Source organism: Colletes latitarsis, chromosome 2 (genome assembly GCF_051014445.1).
Source record: "Colletes latitarsis isolate SP2378_abdomen chromosome 2, iyColLati1, whole genome shotgun sequence".
Taxonomy (NCBI): domain Eukaryota; kingdom Metazoa; phylum Arthropoda; class Insecta; order Hymenoptera; family Colletidae; genus Colletes; species Colletes latitarsis.
Genome location: NC_135135.1, coordinates 28,406,108 through 28,428,779, shown reverse-complemented (window position 1 = coordinate 28,428,779; position 22,672 = coordinate 28,406,108). Strand labels below are relative to the sequence as shown.

General features: G+C 43.1%; 3 protein-coding genes across 14 annotated transcripts in view; 2 read left to right on the top strand and 1 right to left on the bottom strand.

Moving 5' to 3' along the window:
• The window catches only part of Dyl (transmembrane protein dusky-like), a 55,929-nt gene extending 49,584 nt beyond the window's left edge, over nucleotides 1-6,345 (top strand). For all 12 annotated transcript variants that reach the window (XM_076783010.1, XM_076783020.1, XM_076783016.1 and 9 more), the window contains 4 exons: nucleotides 1,750-2,531; nucleotides 2,618-2,935; nucleotides 3,412-3,736; nucleotides 4,273-6,345. In XM_076783010.1, the coding sequence (XP_076639125.1) occupies nucleotides 1,750-2,531; nucleotides 2,618-2,935; nucleotides 3,412-3,736; nucleotides 4,273-4,683 (1,836 nt within the window). In that variant the 3' untranslated portion in view covers nucleotides 4,684-6,345. The remainder of the gene's footprint in view (nucleotides 1-1,749; nucleotides 2,532-2,617; nucleotides 2,936-3,411; nucleotides 3,737-4,272) is intronic.
• A 64-nt stretch (nucleotides 6,346-6,409) lies between these two features.
• Nucleotides 6,410-14,810, bottom strand: LOC143349027 (uncharacterized). Its single transcript, XM_076779876.1, has 13 exons — nucleotides 14,683-14,810; nucleotides 14,442-14,610; nucleotides 13,813-13,999; nucleotides 10,639-10,842; nucleotides 9,554-9,689; nucleotides 8,542-8,687; nucleotides 8,151-8,277; nucleotides 7,950-8,061; nucleotides 7,592-7,653; nucleotides 7,408-7,524; nucleotides 6,889-7,026; nucleotides 6,745-6,828; nucleotides 6,410-6,682 (listed from the first exon to the last, which is right to left on the bottom strand). Exons 1-13 carry the CDS (start codon nucleotides 14,808-14,810, stop codon nucleotides 6,508-6,510), a joined length of 1,785 nt encoding a protein of 594 aa, XP_076635991.1. The 3' UTR covers nucleotides 6,410-6,507.
• LOC143351486 (tyrosine-protein kinase Dnt) overlaps nucleotides 8,974-22,672 on the top strand; it is a 113,632-nt gene continuing 99,933 nt past the window's right edge. The window contains exons 1-2 of the mRNA XM_076783023.1: nucleotides 8,974-14,850; nucleotides 15,614-15,684. The gene's annotated coding sequence lies outside the window, so the exon portion shown is untranslated. The remainder of the gene's footprint in view (nucleotides 14,851-15,613; nucleotides 15,685-22,672) is intronic.

Below are 22,672 nucleotides of genomic sequence, written 5' to 3'. Positions count from 1 at the left end.
TCCCCGACAGTTTGACGTGTACCTAAACCGTCCAAAGTTCCTTTGTTACAGAATTTAATGGACTGCTTTTAAACGGATATTTCCGCGTTACAACCCAATAATTTAATCATTCTCCTCTTATGAAAGTATACCAAGCTGCAATTGAAATGTTGCATTCCGCAATATCAATAGTTTGTTCACTGTTCGAGTGAATACATGTAAATAGTTTCTTTTGACAAGCTTCAAGGAACGAATGAATCTGCTTTGCAATAAATTGGATATATTTGTTACTGAAAAGTGTAAGCACCATTCGTTTAGGGCGATTTGTTTGACGAAAGCAGTAAAACTGTTTAAACTGTGTATAATGCAGGATTACAGTTTTTCGTACTATGCTTTGTAGTTGTCATAGTCTGTTTAGCTTGTCACGTGTGAATTCAGGCCATTCATGTATACGTGTGCATGAAATAACAACACATTGGAAGCTTAGTTTTACGAAACAATGTGTACAGGTTTCATTACGGAAGTATGCTGCAATTAGTATAATATTTCGCAAATGATTACCACAGCTATAATCATTTTCGGTCATTCTCAACGGTCCGATACCGCATAAGCGACCGCAGCTATTTTGAGCTTAAACCACGATCGATTATTGTTAGTCATCGCGGTAAACGCGTAATAATTTACTACTGTATATCTTTAAGAAGTTAAATAAATAGCGGCTTAAATTGTTGGTTAAATTAGCTGTCGCTGATTAATAGGACAAGACGAAATTAAATTAATTTTAATATATAAACGTTGTATGATACAACCAAAATACTCAACTGGTGTTTCTGTGTCTTATATATCATAAAAAATGACCTGGTGTGATTCTATATATTAAATTATTATTTTCAATTAAGTTTGATTGCTACATTCAGTCATTCAACTTCAGTAGCAATTCGAACGTTCAGGTAGCCAGCATAATTATGTCAATATTGATTCAGACGTCTACACTATAGCTCTGTCAGTAATTTAGGTAGACGTTCATATTTATACTGCTGCAGTATCAATATAACTCGTAAATATACGAAACGTTTGATGGAAAATAGACTTATAACGATCGCGTTTATGGAAAGACTCCTTTTCGTATTGGACTACCACTTTGTCATTGGCAATGAAATCAAAGATATTAATTTTCACTTTGGCGAAAGATTTGTTTTTTTAGATTAGAGAATATTACGGTCATTGAAGATACTGTATAACTTGGCTTAGGTATCGACTAGAGTCAAAGAACTCGACAGGCAAATTCCTCGTGAGTTGACCGAAATGCTCAACGAAGTATGAACTATGAAGATTAAACAAAAATTTAGTTCAACTCCTCTTCAAGCACTCTGCTGAAATTAACATAATATCTTCATATAATTATATAAAACATAGAAGAAAAACAGAATTCACGGACTAATTGATTCAGACTATAATAATAAAACAGGCACTACACCTAGTATAGAATTGATTTAAACTCTAAGTCAATAATTGTTCCCAAACACCACAAACCTTAATCTAACTGGACCAATTTCTGCACCTTTTCAGATTTCAAACATGCAAACTAAAACAATAACAAATGAAACATGGTATACTTCTATAGACGATCTAACTGAAAACCCTAGATCCAATCGTTAATTTGCTTAGAAACTCAGAGGAAAAACTCAGCGTACAAGCTGTCACGGGTCAAGAAGATTACAATACCTGTAGAAAGAAGAGGCTAACCAAACGTTAAATCGTTTGTTGCAGAGAGTAAAATGCGAAGCTCCGTTGGTGGACAGCAGCGCGCTGCCCTTGGAACACAGGTCGGTTTACGGGCCACCAGCACAGTATGGACCCCCAGTGACGCATGGCGCCGAAGAGAACTGGCCGCTGGCGTCCCCAGATACGCCCCAGATAAAACATCTGCAGGTTCAATGCGAGAAAACGCACATGCGAGTCAACATCGAATTCGATCGACCGTTTTACGGGATGATCTTCAGCAAAGGCTTTTACTCGGATTCTCACTGCGTTCATTTGAAACCAGGCACGGGTCACTTGAGCGCGACTTTCGAGATCTTTTTAAATTCCTGCGGTATGAGTTCGTCGGCCAATCACAACGTCGCGGCATACGGGGCTCCAACGCCGTCAGGCAGCTACGTGGAGAACACCATAATCGTCCAGTATGACCCCTACGTGCAGGAAGTCTGGGACCAGGCGAGGAAGCTCCGTTGCACCTGGTACGACTTCTATGAGAAGGCGGTGACCTTCAGGCCCTTCCAAGTAGACATGTTGCACGCCGTCACCGCGAACTTTCTCGGCGACAACCTGCAATGTTGGATGCAGATCCAGGTTGGCAAGGGACCGTGGGCCAGCGAGGTGTCCGGTATCGTTAAAATCGGGCAAACCATGACGATGGTTCTGGCCATCAAGGACGATGAGAACAAGTTCGACATGTTGGTGAGGAACTGCGTCGCCCACGATGGCAAGAGGGCTCCTATCCAGCTGGTGGATCAATACGGTTGCGTCGTCAGGCCCAAGATCATGTCCAGGCGAGTGAATCCTCAGCGTACTCTATTCTCGAGTGTTCGTTCTTGAGAACTTTTGTCATTTTTAAAATTCCATTTCCTCCTTGTAGGTTCCAGAAGATAAAGAACTTCGGACCGAGTGCCTCGGTGGTCAGCTTCGCCTACTTCCAGGCCTTCAAGTTCCCCGACAGCATGAACGTTCACTTCCAGTGTGTCATACAGGTCTGTCGGTACAATTGTCCCGAGCCAAAGTGCGGGCACCCTGGTCTGGAGTACGGCGCCCCGGCTGCTGGTTTGGCTCAAGAATACGGTGCAGCGGTGCACCAGAACCTTGGCTCGGAATACGGAGCACCACCGGTCCCGGAATACGGCGTACCACCAGCGTTTGCTGACCCTCGACATCCCAGTGGCCCAGCTGGAGCTTACAGGTTAGACAGACATTTAATATATTCGAGACCTAAACTGTCCAACTTCGATTTTAATTCTGTAGAATAATAGTAGAGTGATCTCTGTAGATACTCGAGACTTTTTAAGATGTAAATAATTAGAGTGGGATAATTATGAGTATCCATCTATTCACAGGATGTGACGCTTATCGAGGGCTCACTCTAGATCAGATCAACACGTTGACTGTGGAAAATAGTACTATTTAATGGCTCTCTGATATTCTCACTTTATAACATCGCCAACATAATTATTAGAAAATTCAGTTCATAAGTTTTGGTGTATTTTTGCATTGAAAGAGAATATGTACCCAGTAGGAGTTTATTAATGTTGCAATAAGAGATCGCTCTACTATCGTTTCGTGAAAGCACGTTAGAATCAAAGTCGGATAGTTGTTTCCTCGCATGCGTAGCTCCAAATTTAATTTCACCCTTGGACCCTGACCGTCGTTTTTGAACAGCGAACCGAACGCGGACGTGGTGCCAGCGCCGCAAGCGCAAACCTCATCCTCCTCGCCCAGTTCGACGCCGGGTGACGCGACGGCCAGCAGCTCGCCACAAAGTCCACAGGATAACATTCACCTACCTCCACCCCCGCTTCCTGGTCACCCGGCAGCGGCCTACCAGACCGTGAAGAGAAAGGGAACCGCCGGTTCCGAGGAGCTCGAGGGCAACCTGGCCACCCTCGGAGGTCGCCCGAGGTCGGTAGAAGGTTTTCCAGCCGAGCTTAGGGGCGCTAGAAGGCGGAGGTCCGACGATCACGAACATCTGGAAGACGACGATTCCGTAAGTACCTCGTAAATTTATACTCAGACCATATTTCGTTATTAGAAAATTAACCCCCAACGAGTGGGGCTCGTAACAAGCTGCGTCAAGTTTCACAATCGCGACGCTACTCGTCGTCGAGTCTTATGTATTAATATCAACACAATTTTATATTCCTTTTACGATCTTAAACAAAATTAAATAGTATACGTTTGGACAAATTATTTGAAATTGAACTCGAGGGAGTAGACTGTAGATGTTTACGAAATCATGGGAAATTTTAATTCTCATAAATTAATAAAAATATGAATTTGTCTAAAGATCCACACGGTCTATTGACGTGTCCACTAGCAAAAATATAGGTTCAAGTTCTCCGGTAGCGATCGAAAATAGAAAACTAGTGATTTCACTAGATACCAAATATCTGCAACTATTATTTGAACGCCCACTCGTTTGTAATATACTAAATATTGAATCCTCCACGCCCCCTACTTTACACACCCACTGATCTATAATTCAGATTTATACTTAGCTCGTTTCCACCGTATCATTTGCAGAGTATCTACCGAACGATCACCTTGGTGTCGACACACGTGTACAAACGAGCAGCCCAAGAAATGACGGACGTGAACACTTCGAGGACGATCCAGGTGGTGGCGCCGGGCGACGTGAACTTTGCCCTCGGCACGACGAACTCGAGCAACGACACCACGGTGGTGATCCAAAACGCAAGCGCGTCCGCCGATCCCGAGACGATCTGCATGAGTTTGCCAGGGTTCGTCGGTGGGTTGGTGATGCTTCTTCTGGTGGTGGTCGTGGCCTCGCTGGTCGCGGCGTTCCTGTTCGTGAGGGTGCGCGCCGTGGACCGGAAGAACGTGGGCATGGCCGGGAGCAGCTTCGTTCATCCCGCGTACGCAACGGAGAATTGCAGCGTGCCGAATCCGGAATTCGTGAAGGTCGCCAACTGAGATCGCGTCGGGACGATCAAACGTCAAGACGAAAAAGGAACTCAGTGAAGGTAGACGAGAGACACCCTGCTCTCTCGAGGATGGGCGATCTCGAGGACCAGACCGTTGCTTGGGGATGTTATTCAATTCGAACATTCTTTTCGTTCTGCTACGTTCCCAATTGAAATCTCTTTCTCCTCCGACTCTCTTCGCTGACCGATTAGATCAAACGCGTGTGTGTTTCTTCCGTTCGATCAAGTTCGCTCGAATGAAAGAACGAGCTGAATGTTCGGGTACCGTGTAAATATGTGCCCTAGGAAACGACGTGCTCCGCAGGAGAGAGAACAAGAAACGAGGAGGACGAGTCGAAGAACGACGACGTTGGGGCGCGTTCCATCGGTCGCGGGAGAAAAACAGTATTTCATCGTCAGTCTACGAGAATTAAGAGCTTTAAAACGAAGCTGCTACACGAAGGTCGAAGATTCGAGTCGCGACGGTGGAACGTTCCCCAGTGTTCTTCGAGCCGGACTTGGTGGCACGTTGTGATCGCAGTAGAAACGAAACTAGCCTAATCGCGCGGTATAAGAGTAAGTCGCGGCGTGCTGCGATGCAAGGTTCGTCAGACGATCGCCGGAGCCGTCTCGGGGGGCATTGTAAATAAGTCGAGAGTAGTCAGACGGCCCTACGAGACGCGCGGGTTCCTTCGAATGCAGTAATGATTCTTAAAATGAACGTTGAGGCGGCATTCAAAGAAACGGAACGAGCAACTTTTTTTTTCTCTCGTTCGCTGTTCTTCGCTGTACGAAAGATGAACGATACCAACCGCGTTGAGCGACGTTCATTTTACGAATCATCACTGTACCGCGTCCTCGATCGCGAAATCGCGCGTACACACGATTATTTATATACGATTCGTGCACGTCGAAAGGTATTCCTCTTTCTTCCAACATCGTTTTACCTCATTGTTCTCGTCGCGCCATGGGTTTCGCGTCGTCGACCTTTCGTGGTGGAAGGTCGCCGCGACGCTGGACGTTACACGTCGACGTTCACGGAGCTCGTGGTTGACCCTTCATACGCTCGCGAAGCGAGCTTATTTATTGATCCCTTAACTATTGCATCGTTTCTAACTCCACGCTCTTCCCCTTTCGATTGATCTAACCCTAATTTATTCATCGAAATTATTGCCAAGACGTTCCACCCTCCCCCCACGTTCCTCGCCTTGCATTCTTTCTTAGATTTTTCTACCCTACCCCTCAACCCCTCTTCGCTTAGTATTTATGATTTTCAAGAGTACATATTCCCTGACCCGGGGGATATGTTTTAAGTATGTGTCGTAAGCACACAAACACACTGACACACAGAACGTACGGAGCTTGCGCGTTTAGTTCATGGGAGGATCGCTCGTTGGTCAAAGTGCGTCTAATTTAATAAACATACGGTTGAAACGCACACAGACGTCACTGGAGGCCGGGATAATAATTCGTTGGTGCCTTTCAGGAACTAAATGTTCGAGTTTTACCGCTGTACGTTGCAGATTTGATCGGACCATACACATGTGGACACGCTTACTCGCGTGTCTCATATTGTATACATCGTTACACTGGCACGAGGAATGTATACATTAAGACAAGATTTGATTATTTCATAATTATTTTAATTACATAATCATTTTTATTTATACAATCCTGCGTTCCTCTTCTTCGTCCCTTCAGAGTTGAGATCGAAACCAAATAAATCTTCATTTTTCCATTTCCAGGTCTGTTTTCGAAGAAAGAAGATAAGGTAACATTTTTTATTATTAAAGTATTCGTCTGTTACAAAAGTGTCGATCGAGAAATAGAATCGTCACGGACGACATCGAGTTTTTGATTGTTCCCACGCGTGCAAGTACGGTCTATACTTGGCGACCATGAGTTTACGTTGTCCGGCCGATTTCTTGACTTCTCGCAAGTTCTTGGCCAAAACGAGCAAACTGTTGTCCGCTTCTAACTTGGCGGACGATAGTTTATCGAATTTGCATCTGTCGCGAACGAAGAGAAAATTAATGTTTCGTTTAACGTTACTTCTGATTCGATAGCTTACTTTAACATGGCGTCTTTGGAACTCGAGTCTACGAAATACGACTCCACTTCCTTGTCGAGGTTCAAAATTGTCCCTAATTCTATTCTACAATCAAGTTTATCGCTGCGTTAATACGTAAGAAACATCAAACTAGTCTCTTCTTACCTAATGCTTTTTCCAACAGCAAAAAACTGGAGATTAATATTCCTTCTGTTTAGAATCCTCAAACTGACATGATCGGTTAATTTCATGCAGATCACTTTCAGGTGGCAAGTTTCTTCGGGATAGTCGCGAAAGTTTTCTCTGAAATGTGCAAAATACATTCGACGATTTCAGTGTAAATTTTACAACAGAAAAATATTACAATTTTTCGGAGCTTTTTCAAGCTCATATATTTCTAATCCAAAGTATCGTTATCGGTTTAGAATTCTATATTTTCAACATTAACGGCTATTTCCGTGCGCGAAATCGTAACTCGAGCGCGGCATTAATTTATTCAGGCAAATTACCCAGCATGCAGCCTTCCTTAACCCATTTAGCGAGCCATGTTGTGACGCAGCTGGCATCGAAGGTAGTTGGTCGTTAATTGAAAAACTCGATTATTAACGTTTCGTGGACTGGAGCGGTCCCGTTGTAATTAGTATCTCTCGAGTACAATTGTACTACTTTTTTCTCTCGACGTACCTGGACTCGACCTCTTCTTCTTCGTCGTGTGCCGCGACAACGTGTTCCTGTTCCGCGACCTTCTTCTCCTTATTCCGCGAGCTCGCCGGAGACGCCGTTGCTTTCCCACTTCCGGAACTGAACGCATCGCGTATCGATCATACAGATCCACGTAAATCTCACCAGTCTCCTCGAATACCCTTACCTTTTTAACGCTGGTCTCAATCGTGGATGCAAAAATTTTTCCAAATGCGCTGCTGGCTTTTCCTAGATTATCAAATTTGGAAATTGGAAATTGCGTTACTATCATCGACAGATATTACTTTATGTAGTTCAGTAGTTGGGTTCAAATTTTAATGTTCGAAACTACAATATGGGTGGATTCCTTATAAAACAAATATAAATTGAAAATGTACAATAATGATTCTCCGTTTGCAGTTTTATTTTTGAGAAAATTGAGCAACATACGAAAAATCGTATTTCTGTATTTTTGAATTATTTTCTTACGAGGGATCCAAGCATTCTGATGAATGACACCCTGTATATGAACATTGCCAACCCACCGCGTATACAGTCTTGACTATCGACTTCTTCTCATCGGCGTTCCACTTCCACGTCAGCGACGGTCCTGCAGGATTATCCCTCCAAATTCCTCCAATCTGATTGTAGGACAGCCTGTAGAAATAATTGGAAACTTGAATTGAAGGTGTCTCGACCCTCGACAGTAATTAAAAATTCCTGTGAAATTCTTTTCCGTCACGGACCTCGTCGTGCCGTCCTCGTCGAAGACAGCACCGTTGCCCGTCGTGTCGAACACCGCGACAATTTGCGATTTTCTCACCACGCCCACGCAATCCTTGCCTCCTGGGGTGAACACAGTACACATATCGTCTTGAAAACCATTTCAACGAGTTACAATACATTTCCTAAAAATTCGTGTAAGAGTATTTCTTTCCAACGTATATAACCGCTGTATTGGATCAGCCATTTTCAATTTGGTATTAACAATACTTGGATATTTTGAGAAATTTTCAAGTTACATTATTTCGAAATTAATTTTCAAAATTATTTCAGGGATAATAGCATTATTTGGCCAAGCATTTCCAATATAAAAAATAAATGCAGTTGTAATTAAGCGATATATTTGTCACTTACATTTTCGATTTTCCGGTCTGTAGACTTCGATGGCCAGTTTTCCATTTGGATGGAACACTTGGCCCGATCCATCGATACGAAAATTCAAGAAAACAGTAGATCCATCGTCGTAATAGATTTTTCCATCCAGTTTGTGCTTCTCGAACCTGTCGCGGGGGAGATTAATGATTTTAATAAATTAGAGAAGTTAGTTTGTTAGAACAAACTCAAACAAGACACCGTTCGTGAGGTCATCGTGTTAGCTACACGCTTCGACCTAATAGCTCGTTAGTAACTGATCCCGAAGTTTCACGGAGTTTCGTATAATACGAATTAAGAAATCTTTTAGTTTGCCTTCTAGTTTCATGGAAGTTAGTTAAATTTTTCGATATGTTTTTCAAAATGTTCTTTTTATTCTTAGAATACCAATTATCGATGAATTCAAAGCTCAATTTCACGAACATTTGAATAAAACTTAGACAGGGACTTTTTTATCATATCCGAAGTGATTTCCATACATCATGTTACACCCTGTATACTTATTTGTTAATGGTTGGATGCGTTGGGGAATCGACGAGCGTGTGTATCATCGCTACTGGGATAACCCTCGTGTTAGTATTACGTCGTCGATTCGTTGACGCATAACATTTAACGAGCTACTTCGCACGATCGAGTTCCACGGATGACGTGGTCCCCTAATCGAACTCAGCAACGTACCAAATAGATGACATTTTAAAGATGCTACTTTTCAGATAAATGCATTTTCTAGTGCAACGAATATTTGTTATTTAAAGTCGATTTTTATAGAAATATTAAACTTGATAAATATGCTTGCCTGTACAATGGAACGTTTCGAAATTGTATTTGCAGACGTATCATATAGAATTAATTTCGTCGTAATTAAAGAATAATCGAGGTACGGTTTTGTCAAGGTATAATTGATAGATCGACGAAGTTACGATGCATTTCGGTACTCGAGGTGCAATCCGTGTTATCCGTTAGGCCACAATTCACGAATCGTTGCTATACATACCAGTTCAGATGAGGTTTCGCCAGCCTTGCTTGGTACTGGACGATTTTCGTCATGGTTTTGGCAATCGGTAGCACGGTCCAGCCCTGCTTCACGAAGTGCTGGTCTGATAATTGGTACTCGATAGAGCTCCGATGGTCTGCAACGGAGGAATTTCACGAGGACGGCGAACTTGACGTACCGTACATACGTAAACCGCATTATTTGGATACGATACGATAATGATGACCGAACGTTCGCAGACCCAAAGTGTTCCCCATTAATGACGATTTGGTATCGGGCTTCAGCCAATCTCTATTGAATCAGGAATCTCGATAATGAAGCCGAGTTAGATATCACTGTTTTGAAAAGGAGATCTCGTTGCACGAAATCGCGAAATCGACAAGCGAATTTGCTAAACGTTAGTGTCTTTTTAGCTTCTATACTCGTCAAAGTGAAATACGTTTGTTCTCGACACGAGAATTCATAAATCACGCCGTTATTATTTTCCGCGTTCCTGTAGCCGTATTTTTTTAATAAATCGCTCGTTAACGAGTTTTTGTATCGTCAGCAAAACTTTGTCATCAAGTGGTAGTTTACAGCGTTTAAAATTTTCAAGCTTTCCTTCAATTTCCGCGGTATTTGCTCTGCGCCAGTCGCGTCCCAACGCGAGGGACTGCTCAAACCACCGCGTTTAAACTTGCATAACTTTTGTAATTTCTTGAGTTTCGTCCGAATATTTCGAGAATACATCCTTACAGATTTACGATACTAGCCTCCCATATTTTAGAACGTTGGTTAACGTGGGATGAGTTGAGTCTAAACTTCGTCAAACGAGACGAGACAACAAACTGAAACAAACTAAGGTAAACGCCCGAGCGATGAAACAGTCGACGAACGAACTCTGCTGTCTCGTCTAGTTCGACAAGGTTTGACGAGATTTGCCCAAGTTTGAACGACATTATTCGACGCAGAAATTTGATTCAGCTTATTCTTAGGATCAAGCCACGCCGAAACTCGCGTATTTTCCTAGCTGCGACTAATTTCTTCGCCAGAAGTAAGAGAGAAATTGTTTTCCAATTTCAGAAATTCGAATTACTTCGTCTTACCGGTTTCGACGTCGTAAAGTCCCATAGCTCTTGGTTTTCTTCCGCGATAACGAGGTCCATTTATCTTGCTGTAATCGTCGTCCGTTCTATTCGAATCCGCCATTCTACGTTCCTTCTTCTTACCAGATACGCTCCTCTCTTTCTTACTTTGACTCTCCGAACCGATCGTTGATTTATCTCTCGCGCTCGTATCGCGTGCCTTACCTTTGCGTGCAATGGAAAACTTTATTTCGACATTATGCTTACTACTTTTGCTAAGCAAGAAGAAATAGCAAAGAGTTTTTTATTATTTGAAGTCAGGGTGAAATTCAAATGTTCTTAGATGAGTGTTGTTTAGACATGTTTGGCCGTTCCAAACTTTCAGGCTTCATACCTTTTAGTTTCTCCTTAACTAAAACAGTCTAAGAAAAATTGCTTTAAATGACCGTTTAATTTTCGTAAAATAAAAATAATACTGGCGAGGGATGTTTCCACGCCATCACGGCGGGGAGAAGTTCTGTCAACGAGCGAGGGAATACTGTACAGATTATTAGACGCGTTTGAGACTCTGTTGGAGCTTCTACCTAACCAATCGTTTACAAGTGCAATAGTATCTTTTTACAAGGAGATAACAATACTGCAATTTCTGGTAGAGTTAACTTTTTCAGATAACGACTCGTGATAAAAACGTTTTACAAAGTGTATCTACCGCCTTTACGTTTCCTCGTTAAGTCAGAATCAGTTCCTTCGCGTTCTCTGCTCGAGCGATCTCTCCGCTTTCCATCACGCTTAAGAGCAGCTCCTTCTTCATCAGGACCGTAAGAAGACGCTCCCTTCTTTCCGCTGTCAAACGCATCTGCGTTTTTCTTCCTTCGCCCGCGAGTCCCTTTGCTCTCGCCTGTATCCGCCGTTTCTTCCGTTTCGTCGTTCTTTACTTTTCGCAGCTTCTTTCCGCCTCGTTGGTGGCTTGTTTTACCCTCGTAGCCCGTATCGTCCATCTTCCCGACAAGTTTCTCCGTTTCTCCCCCCGCGAACCTATCCCTGCAAGGTTACCACGCTGAAACTTTCGAACAATCGACGCTCTTACCGATCCATGGAGCATCAGGTCTATTTATAAATAGATTTTACGCGCGGAGATAATCTCCATCAGCACCTGTAAAGCTTTCTCTCTCGCCTGGGTTCCTCTTTTGCTCGACTTCGATCGGATCTCATCTTCCGTCGCGAGAAATCGTCGGCCCCCGACCGACTGACGTCCCGTTCCTCGTCGTCTCTAGCTTTGCGACCGTATTTTTTCCCCGCAGACGGATCTCGTCTCCCTCGTCGAGATCGAGTAACCCCACTTTCCTCCGTGTCCGTGTCCGTGTTCGTGTTCGTCCTCCAGGCATCGTCTATTTCGCGCCGCTTCCGGTAAGAGTCCTTCTTATCGACCCTTTTAATTTTCCTCATTTTACCGGTAGTCGTTCCTTCTTCGTCCGGGTCCTGTGTCCTCTCCAACCTGGCTCTGCATGGAGCATGGTTACTCAAAGTCCATCCTACGCCATTGGATACTCTCGCAAAGGAAAACTATGAACTATCTATCTTCGATTTTAATACGTTTTTCACTATATTTCAGAAGTTTGATATATGCTAACGAGAGTATCATCGATGGATTGGCGAGCTCATCCCGAAGAGAACGAGTACAAACACAACCACTTTCGATTACACGTTTTTCGAAATTTCCAAAAATCTTTCGACTACGTTAAGAAAATATGTATCCAGAATAGGGTCGTGTTTGTACTCGTTTTAATCGCGGGAACCTCACCGATCCATCGATAATACTCTTAGGAAGATACAATAAATATAAAGAATTAAACTTTCAATTTTAAACATTGAAAATTGTTACTCGAATTACTACATATTGTATAATATTAATTCTACTTTATTCACGGCTTTCTACCTCACCATTTTACCCGTTTAATAACTAAATAAACATTGGTCTCGATACCTATCGACGTCGCGAGGACTCCTCTTTCGAGTTTTCATCTTTTCCTCGAAACTGCGATCCGTCTTCGTTAAATCTGCGTCGAATTTTTCCGATCGACGACTCTCCTCCTCTGTTCTTCTCGAGGGCACTTCCGGTCCCGCGCGACGCGTCGCACTTGGACGTTTTATCGTCGGTCCGAAGTCGTCAAGTTTTCGCGAACTGTCATCCACGGAGCGTATTCGTGATCGTTTCTCTGTCGTCGTGTACATACTCGAGTAATCTTCATCGTTGTCCGCAAACGGTTCGCGTTCCGAGTGCTTGGCTTTTATTTCCTCGTCTTTACCGGCGCCCTATTAACGACAGTGCACTCGGAATTTATTTCCTGCGATACGTGCAGTCTGGGGGCATCGAAACTAACCGATATCGATCGTTGCAAAGCCCACTTGTCGCAGATATTGTTGTACAATTGTGCGTCTTTGCAGCAAAAAGCTCCCTGGAAATGAATCGTTGCGATAATTAGCCGCGTGCGGGATTTGTTGGAACTTTGAAACTCGTTTTTAATCCTCGGAGGCATCCATATTTATTCGAGATAAAATCATAAGAAAATTGATATTTTTGTCCAGTAGATCGTCAGTTTATGGAGAGATTAAAACAGAGTGTTGTAATCAACGATATTATATATAATGTTTGTTATAATATTTAAAATATTACTCGCCCATTGTCGCATTGTTTCGGTGATAACGCGATCGCAGAATCTGCAGACCCTGACGCAGACTCCTGTCGCGGATCTCTTTTCGCTCCATGTACGAATAAATTTGTTGACCAGACTCAGTAACAGCTTCGTCTGGGCACAGTGGAGCGGCTCTACGACGTCGTACAAACGTTACAAAACTCGAGGATTTGCATGCATCGTGTGCACTTTGTTAACAACCCTAGCAATCTCATTAGCGCCAGAGAAAAATCTTTTCCAGAGTGGAACAAGCAGGATTACCCTACAAATTTCCCACGATTTCTCTCTTATTAAACAATTCTTCGTTTAATTTCTAATCTCGTCGAAATCGTCTGTAGGATTGTTCAACATCAAAAGTCTTGTTCGTTGTTTTAACAATTTTCATTCACGTTAAACGAATGGAAAGCTAAACTATTTATTATATTATGCCAAGGATAGTTGCAACGATGCTCGAGTATCGAGACTCTGCTGCATTTTAATCGTTACGTAATGTAGATATTACCTTCGTAACTTTGATCGCAGCAAACGAGGTTTTTCGCTATTTCTTTCAGGAGTAAGGATAGCGTTTGAAGTCTTTCCGTCATGGAACTGGGGGGAAATTCTTCCAAGATGCAAAGAACGTCTTTCAGGTCGCGGATAATGTTCTCGATCGCGCAGCATTTTTCTCGACTTTTCAAGATTGCATTTACCTGTTCGTAACAGGTACAAGGTAACAAATAAAATACCTATCCAACGGAAACTGGATTACAGCCTAATAATTCGAAGTAATTCAGCGTGTACTTTCTTCCTTATATTTATTGTCTATTTTAATCAAGAAGTTTGATATATGTTTACGAGACTATTATCGATGAATAGACGAGCTCTTCCCAAAGAAAATGAGTACAAACTCGACCATATTCGGGCCACTTTACACGTTTTTCAAATTTTCCAAAAATCTTTCGACTACGTTACAAAAATACATGCCTAGAATAGGGTCGTCTTTGTACTCGTTTTAATCGGGGGAACCCCACCAATCCATTGATGATACTTTTAAGAAGGTACATTAAATATACAAAATTAAATTTTCAAGTATAAATTTTTAAAGTTGTTACTCGAATGTTGGAATTTATAACTATTGAGAATAAATGCTACTTTGTGAACGATGTAATGAGGCACGTCTTCTGGTTCTCGATGTCGTACACACAGGAACATATTGCAAAACAATCCAGGTCGTTGGATCTTCATTGTCGCGATCACAACGTCCAAAGCTCCGTGTAAAGGGATATCATTGTGCGTGTCGCAACATTTAACCATACGGAACCTAATTTTTCAACAGATAAAAACCTCTCAGAACCAATGCAATTATCTCGAATTAAACAACCGTTGAACAGACCTAAAGAAGTCCGTGAAATTTGTTAACAGACGATGAGCGGTTAAGAATATCTGCAGCGCCAGTGCCAACCATTCCGAATCTTCGATCGGTCGATCCTTCTGGGAGGAGCAGAACTTTTGGCACGGCATCGCGACAGGAGCCAAAGTATCGCTGAAATTCCCAAGAGAGGTTCGACGAAGTTATAAGTTAATCGTAAACAGCGTGAAGTAATTTTGCATCGTCGCGTTCTACTTTTTGCAATAATAGATCGTTACATCGTGTCGAAATATTATTTTAGGAACAAAAATATCATTCAAAAGAAATTTCTTTTACTAACCTTGTTGATTTATCGTATCACACCGTCTGTTAATCTACTGTCAACGCGATCTATATTCCCATGGCAAATTGTATTATTATATAGAAATGGATCGATCGAAACTTTGGACGAACCGAGTTAATTTTTAAATAGCACGATAATTACGCGTTGCAAGGTTGAATCTCGTTGGTGGATCAGCCCATTCGTTTCTACTCGTAGCGACATCAATCACCCCAGTATATCATCAATACCCTTGGACAGTTTTCATCGCATGGCCGACAGTTAACAACTGACATTCGTTGTGTCGTTGCACAAGATATACGCGGTAGGCAGGTACGAACGTCGATGTTTTATGCAATTTTATACCGATGTCCGCGACACTTTATCGTCCAGCGCGTCGCTTTTATTTACATGGACGCGGTTTCGGAATAAAATACCATTTCTAAAGCTTGTTACAAATATTTTTAATGTAAAGATCGAAATAAAAAAAAATCCTAGCCAATGGCTGCGAATTTAATATTATTTCTTAAGATACAGGAGAAAATTATACTGTTCAACGTTTTGTAAGATCTGAGAGTGCATAGACCTTGAATGCTTTAAACTATAATATAATAATAGATTATTTTCCCGTTACAGGTGCTCTGAGACGTCTACGAGGGTTTCAAAAAAGAATCGGAAAGAGTTCAAATGAAGTGTGATCAACACAGGTTCGTAATAATAAATTAAAAAATCTCGAGTCACTAGGTTACTTTTACATCCAATATCGTCATAGAACGAACTGTATCAGTGACTGAAAAACACCTAGCGCGATTCCTTTCGACACTCTAGCTGATTATAAGGGTCCAGGGATAGTCTCGTCGCCCTAGTATTTATAAAAGTTCCCCACGGCGCCGGATATAATTTATCTGCCGGCAAACAGAATCCCACACTTTTATGTACCAACTCAGTTTCACCTAACTGCAATATTTATTTGAATACCGTCGAGGGAGCGACTCCCGTAGAATCGGTGCTCCGGTTAAACTTTCACGAACGAAAAAGCTGTAAACGTATAGATACACGACTGCTGCGAGAACTCCGCCGCGGACTTTTTACATTTACGGTCGAGCGGAAACGCATAAACACGATAATGATCGTACACGTTTCTTGCATTCGAGAAAATTGTACAATTATATTGTAATCAAACCTCGAAACCACCCAATCACACGTTACCATAAAACTACAAACATTTTAAATCAGGTTTATAGGGCCCAACATCAAAAAACTAAGAAAAGACTATCTAATATTCCAGAATGCCAGAGCAATTATGGAGTGGCCTATATATTCGTTTCTTCCTCTTCTGTCAGTCGTTTGGTCCTTTCAGAGTGGAATTGGTCATAGAACGAGAGAATGTCGTTAGACTACGATCTACGATATCCTTCCCAGGACATCCTGCGCGAGTTCTGCTCTACGCGCGAGCTATATTAACGCAACATCGTGACGCGAAATATTAATATCGTCGTGAGAGTGCAAGCACGGCTCGGTATGCGCCCATATGAGGTGCTTTCTGTCCTAGGCGCAATAATCGCGAGGGGTAACGAAGCGGGTCTGCGCGGCAGTATGCGAGGGCAGGACAATTTCCGACGGGTAGGAATTTAAATATTCCATGCTCGGTCGGTTTTTTAAGTCGAACGACACCGGCCCGGCGGGGGGAGGAAGCATTATCGCCGTGGAATCTGAATTTTCGTGGAAAACAGACTCTCTTTCCTCGATCTGCCTCCGACGTCGTTTAAACCGGACGCGCGCTGGAATTGTGTGCAGCCCCTTCCAAAACTCTACCCGTGGCGGGTGAGATTCGCCAGAAGTTGGAAAAGTCCCCCGGTTGGCCAGCGGATGAATAACACCGTCGGATTAGATTCGCGAAACGATGGCTTCTGGGTAATGTTTCGCGGGCACGAAATTGCATTAAAGTTCATCGCGTATCTATTATGCTGGAAATATTGCCTTTGTTCGAACGCGCGCGGCCGTGTTCGCCGAAACGTTTGGCCAAACTTTATCAGTTTGACGCAATCCGGCGGCGTTGAACGGTGAGACTCGCGTCGAAACTTCCGTCGAAACGATAAATATGTTCGCGGTGCAAGAGTCTCTGGTTTGAATCTGTTTGAGCGAGTTTGACTAAGTGCGTTCGCGGTCTAAACACTCGACGATATTCCATGTACTTCTCTCGATTGGTACACTTTGATAACAGTGTCACAGACGAGGTAGGCGGGACTTATATCCACTTTGTGGAGTTAAGGGACAATTTCTCCAACATTGTTAGAATTTCGAAATATTCTTCACTAAAATACGCGTTGTTTGCAGCTTGAAACTTTACAATCCTCCAATCCGTTCAGAAGATACGATTTTTTAAACATACGCATAAATCTTTAGAGGAATCATTCATTCATGGCCAGATATTATATTTTCGGTAAAGAATTTTTTATCTCGAAAATGCGTAGGATTTCGGGGGTAAGTCTATCCACCAAAAATGATTGTAATTGACCCCCGCAACCAAAAATAATTTTTTCGGAACGATTTGAGAATTTTTAATTTTCCCGAAAAATTTCTGAAAATTCAGGGGGCGACAAATTAATGGCACATGGTGGCTTTCCCCCAGGGCGCGCATAAATCGTAGTTTGTATCGCTGTCGGGGGCTCTTTGAGTACGATTCGCCTTGGATCTTACACCAATTAACGCGACGGACCCCGGGAAATTACGTTTCCAGAAGTCGATGTGTAAAGGACACGTCACTCGACCCGAGGGTGTTCATCCATTCGTCCTGAACGCGGAGGAATCCACGCGCGGGGGCCTTTGAGACAGATTCTCTTTACGATCGCAGGTATCCGTACTCCTGAGCTTGTTTAAAGGGTTGTAAGAACTGTAAAATTCAAGTTTCGTGAAGAATTCAGCGACAAGTTTTATTTAGAAAATTGAACAGACGTTAGAAACTCACTTTTGTATGTCTGGTTTAATTCCTTAAGCGTTTATTATTATTTTTTTCATAAATTGTTTGGGTTTGTCTCTAGTTCAAATAAGCAAGTAATTTTCAGAATCACATACGTTCTAGTTTATTCCAAAAAAAGGTTATCATTGCATTACAACAAATTAAATACAACTTGAAATCGAGTAAATATTGTAACGATCGTGGAGGATCGATCCGGATTCTTAAAAACAAATTTTTTATTACAATAATGATTATTGCTAACCCTATCCTATTACTTAGAGTAACTCCATGCTAAGAATCTTCCATCTCCTCTGTTGTATCTGCTGTTTACCTTTTTATGGACCTCCCGTGAAAGGTCTGCTCCGGGCATTTTCCGTGCGAAACGCGTTCTCGAACCACGGAAAAGAGAGAAACGAAACGTGAAACGCAGCGTCCGCTGCCAGACGAACGTACCAAACGAGAATCGATCCCGTCGCCAAAGGATTACCGTAATTACGTCGCGGAGAAAATCCGTGGTCGACGATGGCGAATTTGATTTGTCTTCGATCAAGTGGTCCGCAATTTCCGCGTATCTCTCGCTACGTCGGCGTTCCGCCGATAAAGATAAACGTAAAATCTAACTGTCGGTCGGTCCTTTTCAGCGCGTCCTGCGGCGAACACCTACGCCAGCCGTACGGATGAACATCAAAGCCGCGCGAGTGCACTTACACGAGATGAGCTTTTGCGGCTGAAAAGCTTCGGGGAAAATTGCAAAGATCCCGACGCGTCGGGAAAACGCTTTCGGAATAACGCTCGGTGAGACACCCCCTCCGCCCGTCCGCGCCGCGGAATGCCCGGGCTCCTTTATCGCTTTTCATCAAATTAAAGTCGAACGTGCTCTATTTTGAAACATACGCTCGTGCCACGTTGTCGCGGCACGCGCTGGGATTTACTGGAAACGTGGATAGGTCCGAGCTCGTGGAAACGGAAATTGCGGGTATCGTCCCGTTGAAATTAAACGCAGCTGCGTTCCCGCAACGAAAAGTCCCCCGGTACTTCTTTCTCCGTGCTTGGAAATAAAGTAATAACAGTGACTTGGAATCTTGGCGAGCGATAAACCGTGAGAGGCTTGCTGGTTAATTTCGTGGAAAGCCATTATTTACTGCGAAAATGCTGGCATAATATTTTGAAAACATCCTGTATATAAATTATAATTTATTTTCGCTTAAATGAACGATCCATGATCCGGTTATATGGACGATAGGAATTGCCGAAATGTCTTTGGGTATGTAGGGTCAAAGTAAATGTTAAAATAAACATAGATGACAGCATAAAAAATAATAGTTGATATGTGCATCGGATAGAGGATGAAATGCCCTTTAAAATGAGCGTTTGTACGAGTCGATAGCTTCATTAGTTCCGGAGATATAGCGATTTTAGTTTCGCGTCGATGCGGTGGCTAGTTTCGGAGATAGGGTTTGTTTACGTTTCTTTGTTGCGCTCGCGCGGTCCATTGATGTCGCGCGCGTAGATAGTAAGCAGTGCGTAGTAAATTCTTGGAAATACTACGGCGAAACTAGGTCACGACAGTCACGTACGCGAGGTAGGTCAACACCACGCACGTGCGACAAGGAGATTCAACGCGACGCGTCAGACGAAGACAGAGATAGTCGAATTAAGAAAAATACTCTTTTACATAAATTGCGATATCTCGAAAACGGAAAGTCGGATCGACAAAAACGAAAAACCATTTTGAAGGGGAAGCCTTACCGCTTCTAACGGTGACTCAATTATTAATAAAACACTAGTAGTTTTAGAACTGCACGCATCTAAAGTTTTTGGTATTTTTAATACGCGTGAATAGGCTTTTGTAAGGCGGTGAGCGAGCCATAGCGGAATTTTAAAAATTGCGATTGTCTTTACACGATGATATCTCCAAAATGGAAAGTCGGATCGCCAAAAACCAAAAACCATTTCAAAGAGGAAGCTTTACCGCCCCTAACAATCGTTCAATTATTGACAAAGCACGAGTAGTTTCGGAGCTGCACGCGTGTAAATTTTAACTATTTTTAACACGCGTTTATAGGCTGTTTTAAGGCGTAAGATGTTCGCGGCGTAATTTTCTCGCGTAGAACGGAACCGAGCGTTTCTAATATCCTGTTCGGCGCCGTTGAAGATGGCGAAACGACGGGATCGCATCAAGGATCGGCGAATGTAACCACAGCGTAGGTTTGCCGACGCCCTCGTGGATCGACGGGCCAATATTCTGTTCCTGATGAGTTAACCCCAGACAGTTTTGAATATTAGATTAAACGCCGGTCGATCCCCTGTCATTAGCAGGATGCTCTAATCAAAGTCGATCCAAAGTTCGAAACCGTTCAGCGGGTGATGGGTCTTATTAAACCGGAGACAACCCCTCCTCTCTATTTCCTCTTTGGCTGCGTCGCTATCAGCTACATTTTCTGTCCGCTATCCGATTATTCGCATCGTCGGCTGCCTGTGGCACGTTTCACTCTGAATTAAGGGATCATAGCCATCGTGTGTGCTAAGTAGTTCACGGAACAAGTTTAAGCGAATCATCCTGTGCGTCGTTTGCACGAACGAGAACGCTCTTTACCTTGGGACGGAAAATTCGTTCCTCGGGAACGATTAGTCGGCTCTGTGCACTGCTATAACAACGTAACTTTCTTTCGTTTGTCCTATTCCTGGGACAATCAGACACCCGTCCCACGGGCTGTCTCTACTTAACGCGATCGCTCTGGTACAGGCACAGGTATGTTTAGGAGGCTCGATTTTATATATAAAATCAAATATAAAATTATATATTAATTATTTAATTCGAAAAGATACTATAAGCAATGAAACAATGGGAACACTCGGGATGCATAAAGTATCGAACAAAGATTTTTTAAACAGAATTCGAGTCTGAAAACGGCGAATTTTTGTAAATTCTGTCATCCATGGCGCATTGTTCTAATCTCGGGTAGGCTTTCGAATGTTTCCATTCGCGCCACTCGTTCATGGCTCGTTACTCTCGAACTGCAGGTGCGAACGCGCACAAAAGCCCTCCCTCTCCCCCGAGCTGCATGCTAATTTTATCGCCCGTGGATACGACGTCGAATTACCACTCGGGCGAATCATTATCGTGGATTTTGATAATGTCGCGACGCGTCGATTATCCGCGGTGTTTTGTCGCGTTGGCGCGATATTTACGCCGGAAACAATGGCCGTTCGTACCATGGTCCGCGTACTCGAGCAAACCGACTGTAAATCAATGAAAATTTAATCGAACGATAATTTAATCGATGCGTTAATTACGCTTAATTTTATTGATAACCGGGGCCAACGCGGCCGCGCGTGGATGGTTATTAACGCAAATCTCGCGCTCGTAACTCTTGCTCGTAACTCGCGACGTTATAACCTAGCAATTTCTGCGTCGTTTTCCCGCGCAAATCCCAGTGTCGGTTTTCATCGCTTCCCGTTCCTTTCGGTTGTGTCATTCTCGCGATTGGATCCCTGGCGGTAATTGATCCGTGATTTATACGCCCCTGTTACGAGATCACAGAAAATCTGTTACGCGACCACCCTTGGAGCAGCCATTTTGGTACCGCAGAGTTTTATTATTTCCAAGGCCCAGGACGTACGGTTCGTGGTTCTTCTTTGTTGAGAAAGTATTGATCGTTGTTGAAATATCTTTTTTATTGGAATAACTTATGGACAACTGCTTTTCTTAAATGCAAGTAGATTATATAACACTCAGACAGAGCTTCAAGTTATTTTAACGTCCGAAACGGTCAAGAATGGAATCAAGAAGACGATTACTGGAGGTTATTTCGTTCCTGTCTCGTAGTTTTCCTAGGATATGGGTTCTAGCGTATCGAAAGAGCCGCTAAAAATTGCGTATCCAACAATAGTCCGATGGATTTATGTGTTTTTGGACATCATATTTCAAGGGCGTGCAAGTTGCATTTTCTCGTTTACTTCTTGTCGCTGGGAACGGAAAGAAATGGGCCGTGGTCCGCGTTCTAAGGGAAAGAGAAAGAACGGTTGGCACGGGTGGAAGGATTTCAAGTAGATCTCTTCTTTTCCCTTTTTTACGTACGCGAGACGAGGAAGCACTTTCAGGAGCGTAGGACCGAGGGAAGAAGGAAAGAAAGAGGTCTGTGATAAATGTTTCAGAAGTCGACGCAATGACAAAACGTTTTCGGGTCGGGGAGTCACGATTCGGAGCAAGGATGTCCTTTTGTCTTCCACGGTTATACGTGGAAATACTATCGTGGTTCATGTTCGCCATCCGGGTGGATTCGATTAATAAGGCGTTTATTAACCTCGTAAAGATTTTCCATCTCCGTTCGAAATTTATTTAAAGCGTTAGAATTTTATTTCAAAGGTAGAGAAGTGCCTAATTTCTGGCCAGAGTACACCAGTTTAATAAAAGGAAAGTTAGGGACTTTGAGGACGGATGAAAGTAAAGTGTACAGAGCGTGAAGAGAGAAGGGAGTAAAAGGAGGATAGAATCGACTCTTTTATTACTTGCTGTCTCTTGATTTGGCCCTTACTTCTAGCGAGGCAAGGAGAAACCGACGTTCGGGATGGCATCCAGACAAATTTTAAGCGAGCCAAGAGCTCGTAAAAGCTCAGCCTTCTATCCGAGCCACCCCCCCGTCGTCTAAGCCCATCGGGGTTGAATGTGATCCGTCGTGTATTTCAACGACACGAGGGGGGTTGGAACGGGGGTGTCCGTCGACGCGTTTTGG

Coding starts and splice junctions, on each gene's coding strand:
- LOC143349027 (XM_076779876.1), bottom strand. CDS start 14,810: ATGCCGTGCCAAAAGTTCTGCTCCTCCCAGAAGGATCGACCGATCGAA. Junction 14,611..14,682: donor AATTTCACGGACTTCTTTAG/GTCTGTTCAACG, acceptor TTGAAAAATTAG/GTTCCGTATGGTTAAATGTT. Junction 8,278..8,541: donor CAGACCGGAAAATCGAAAAT/GTAAGTGACAAA, acceptor ATGGTTTTCAAG/ACGATATGTGTACTGTGTTC.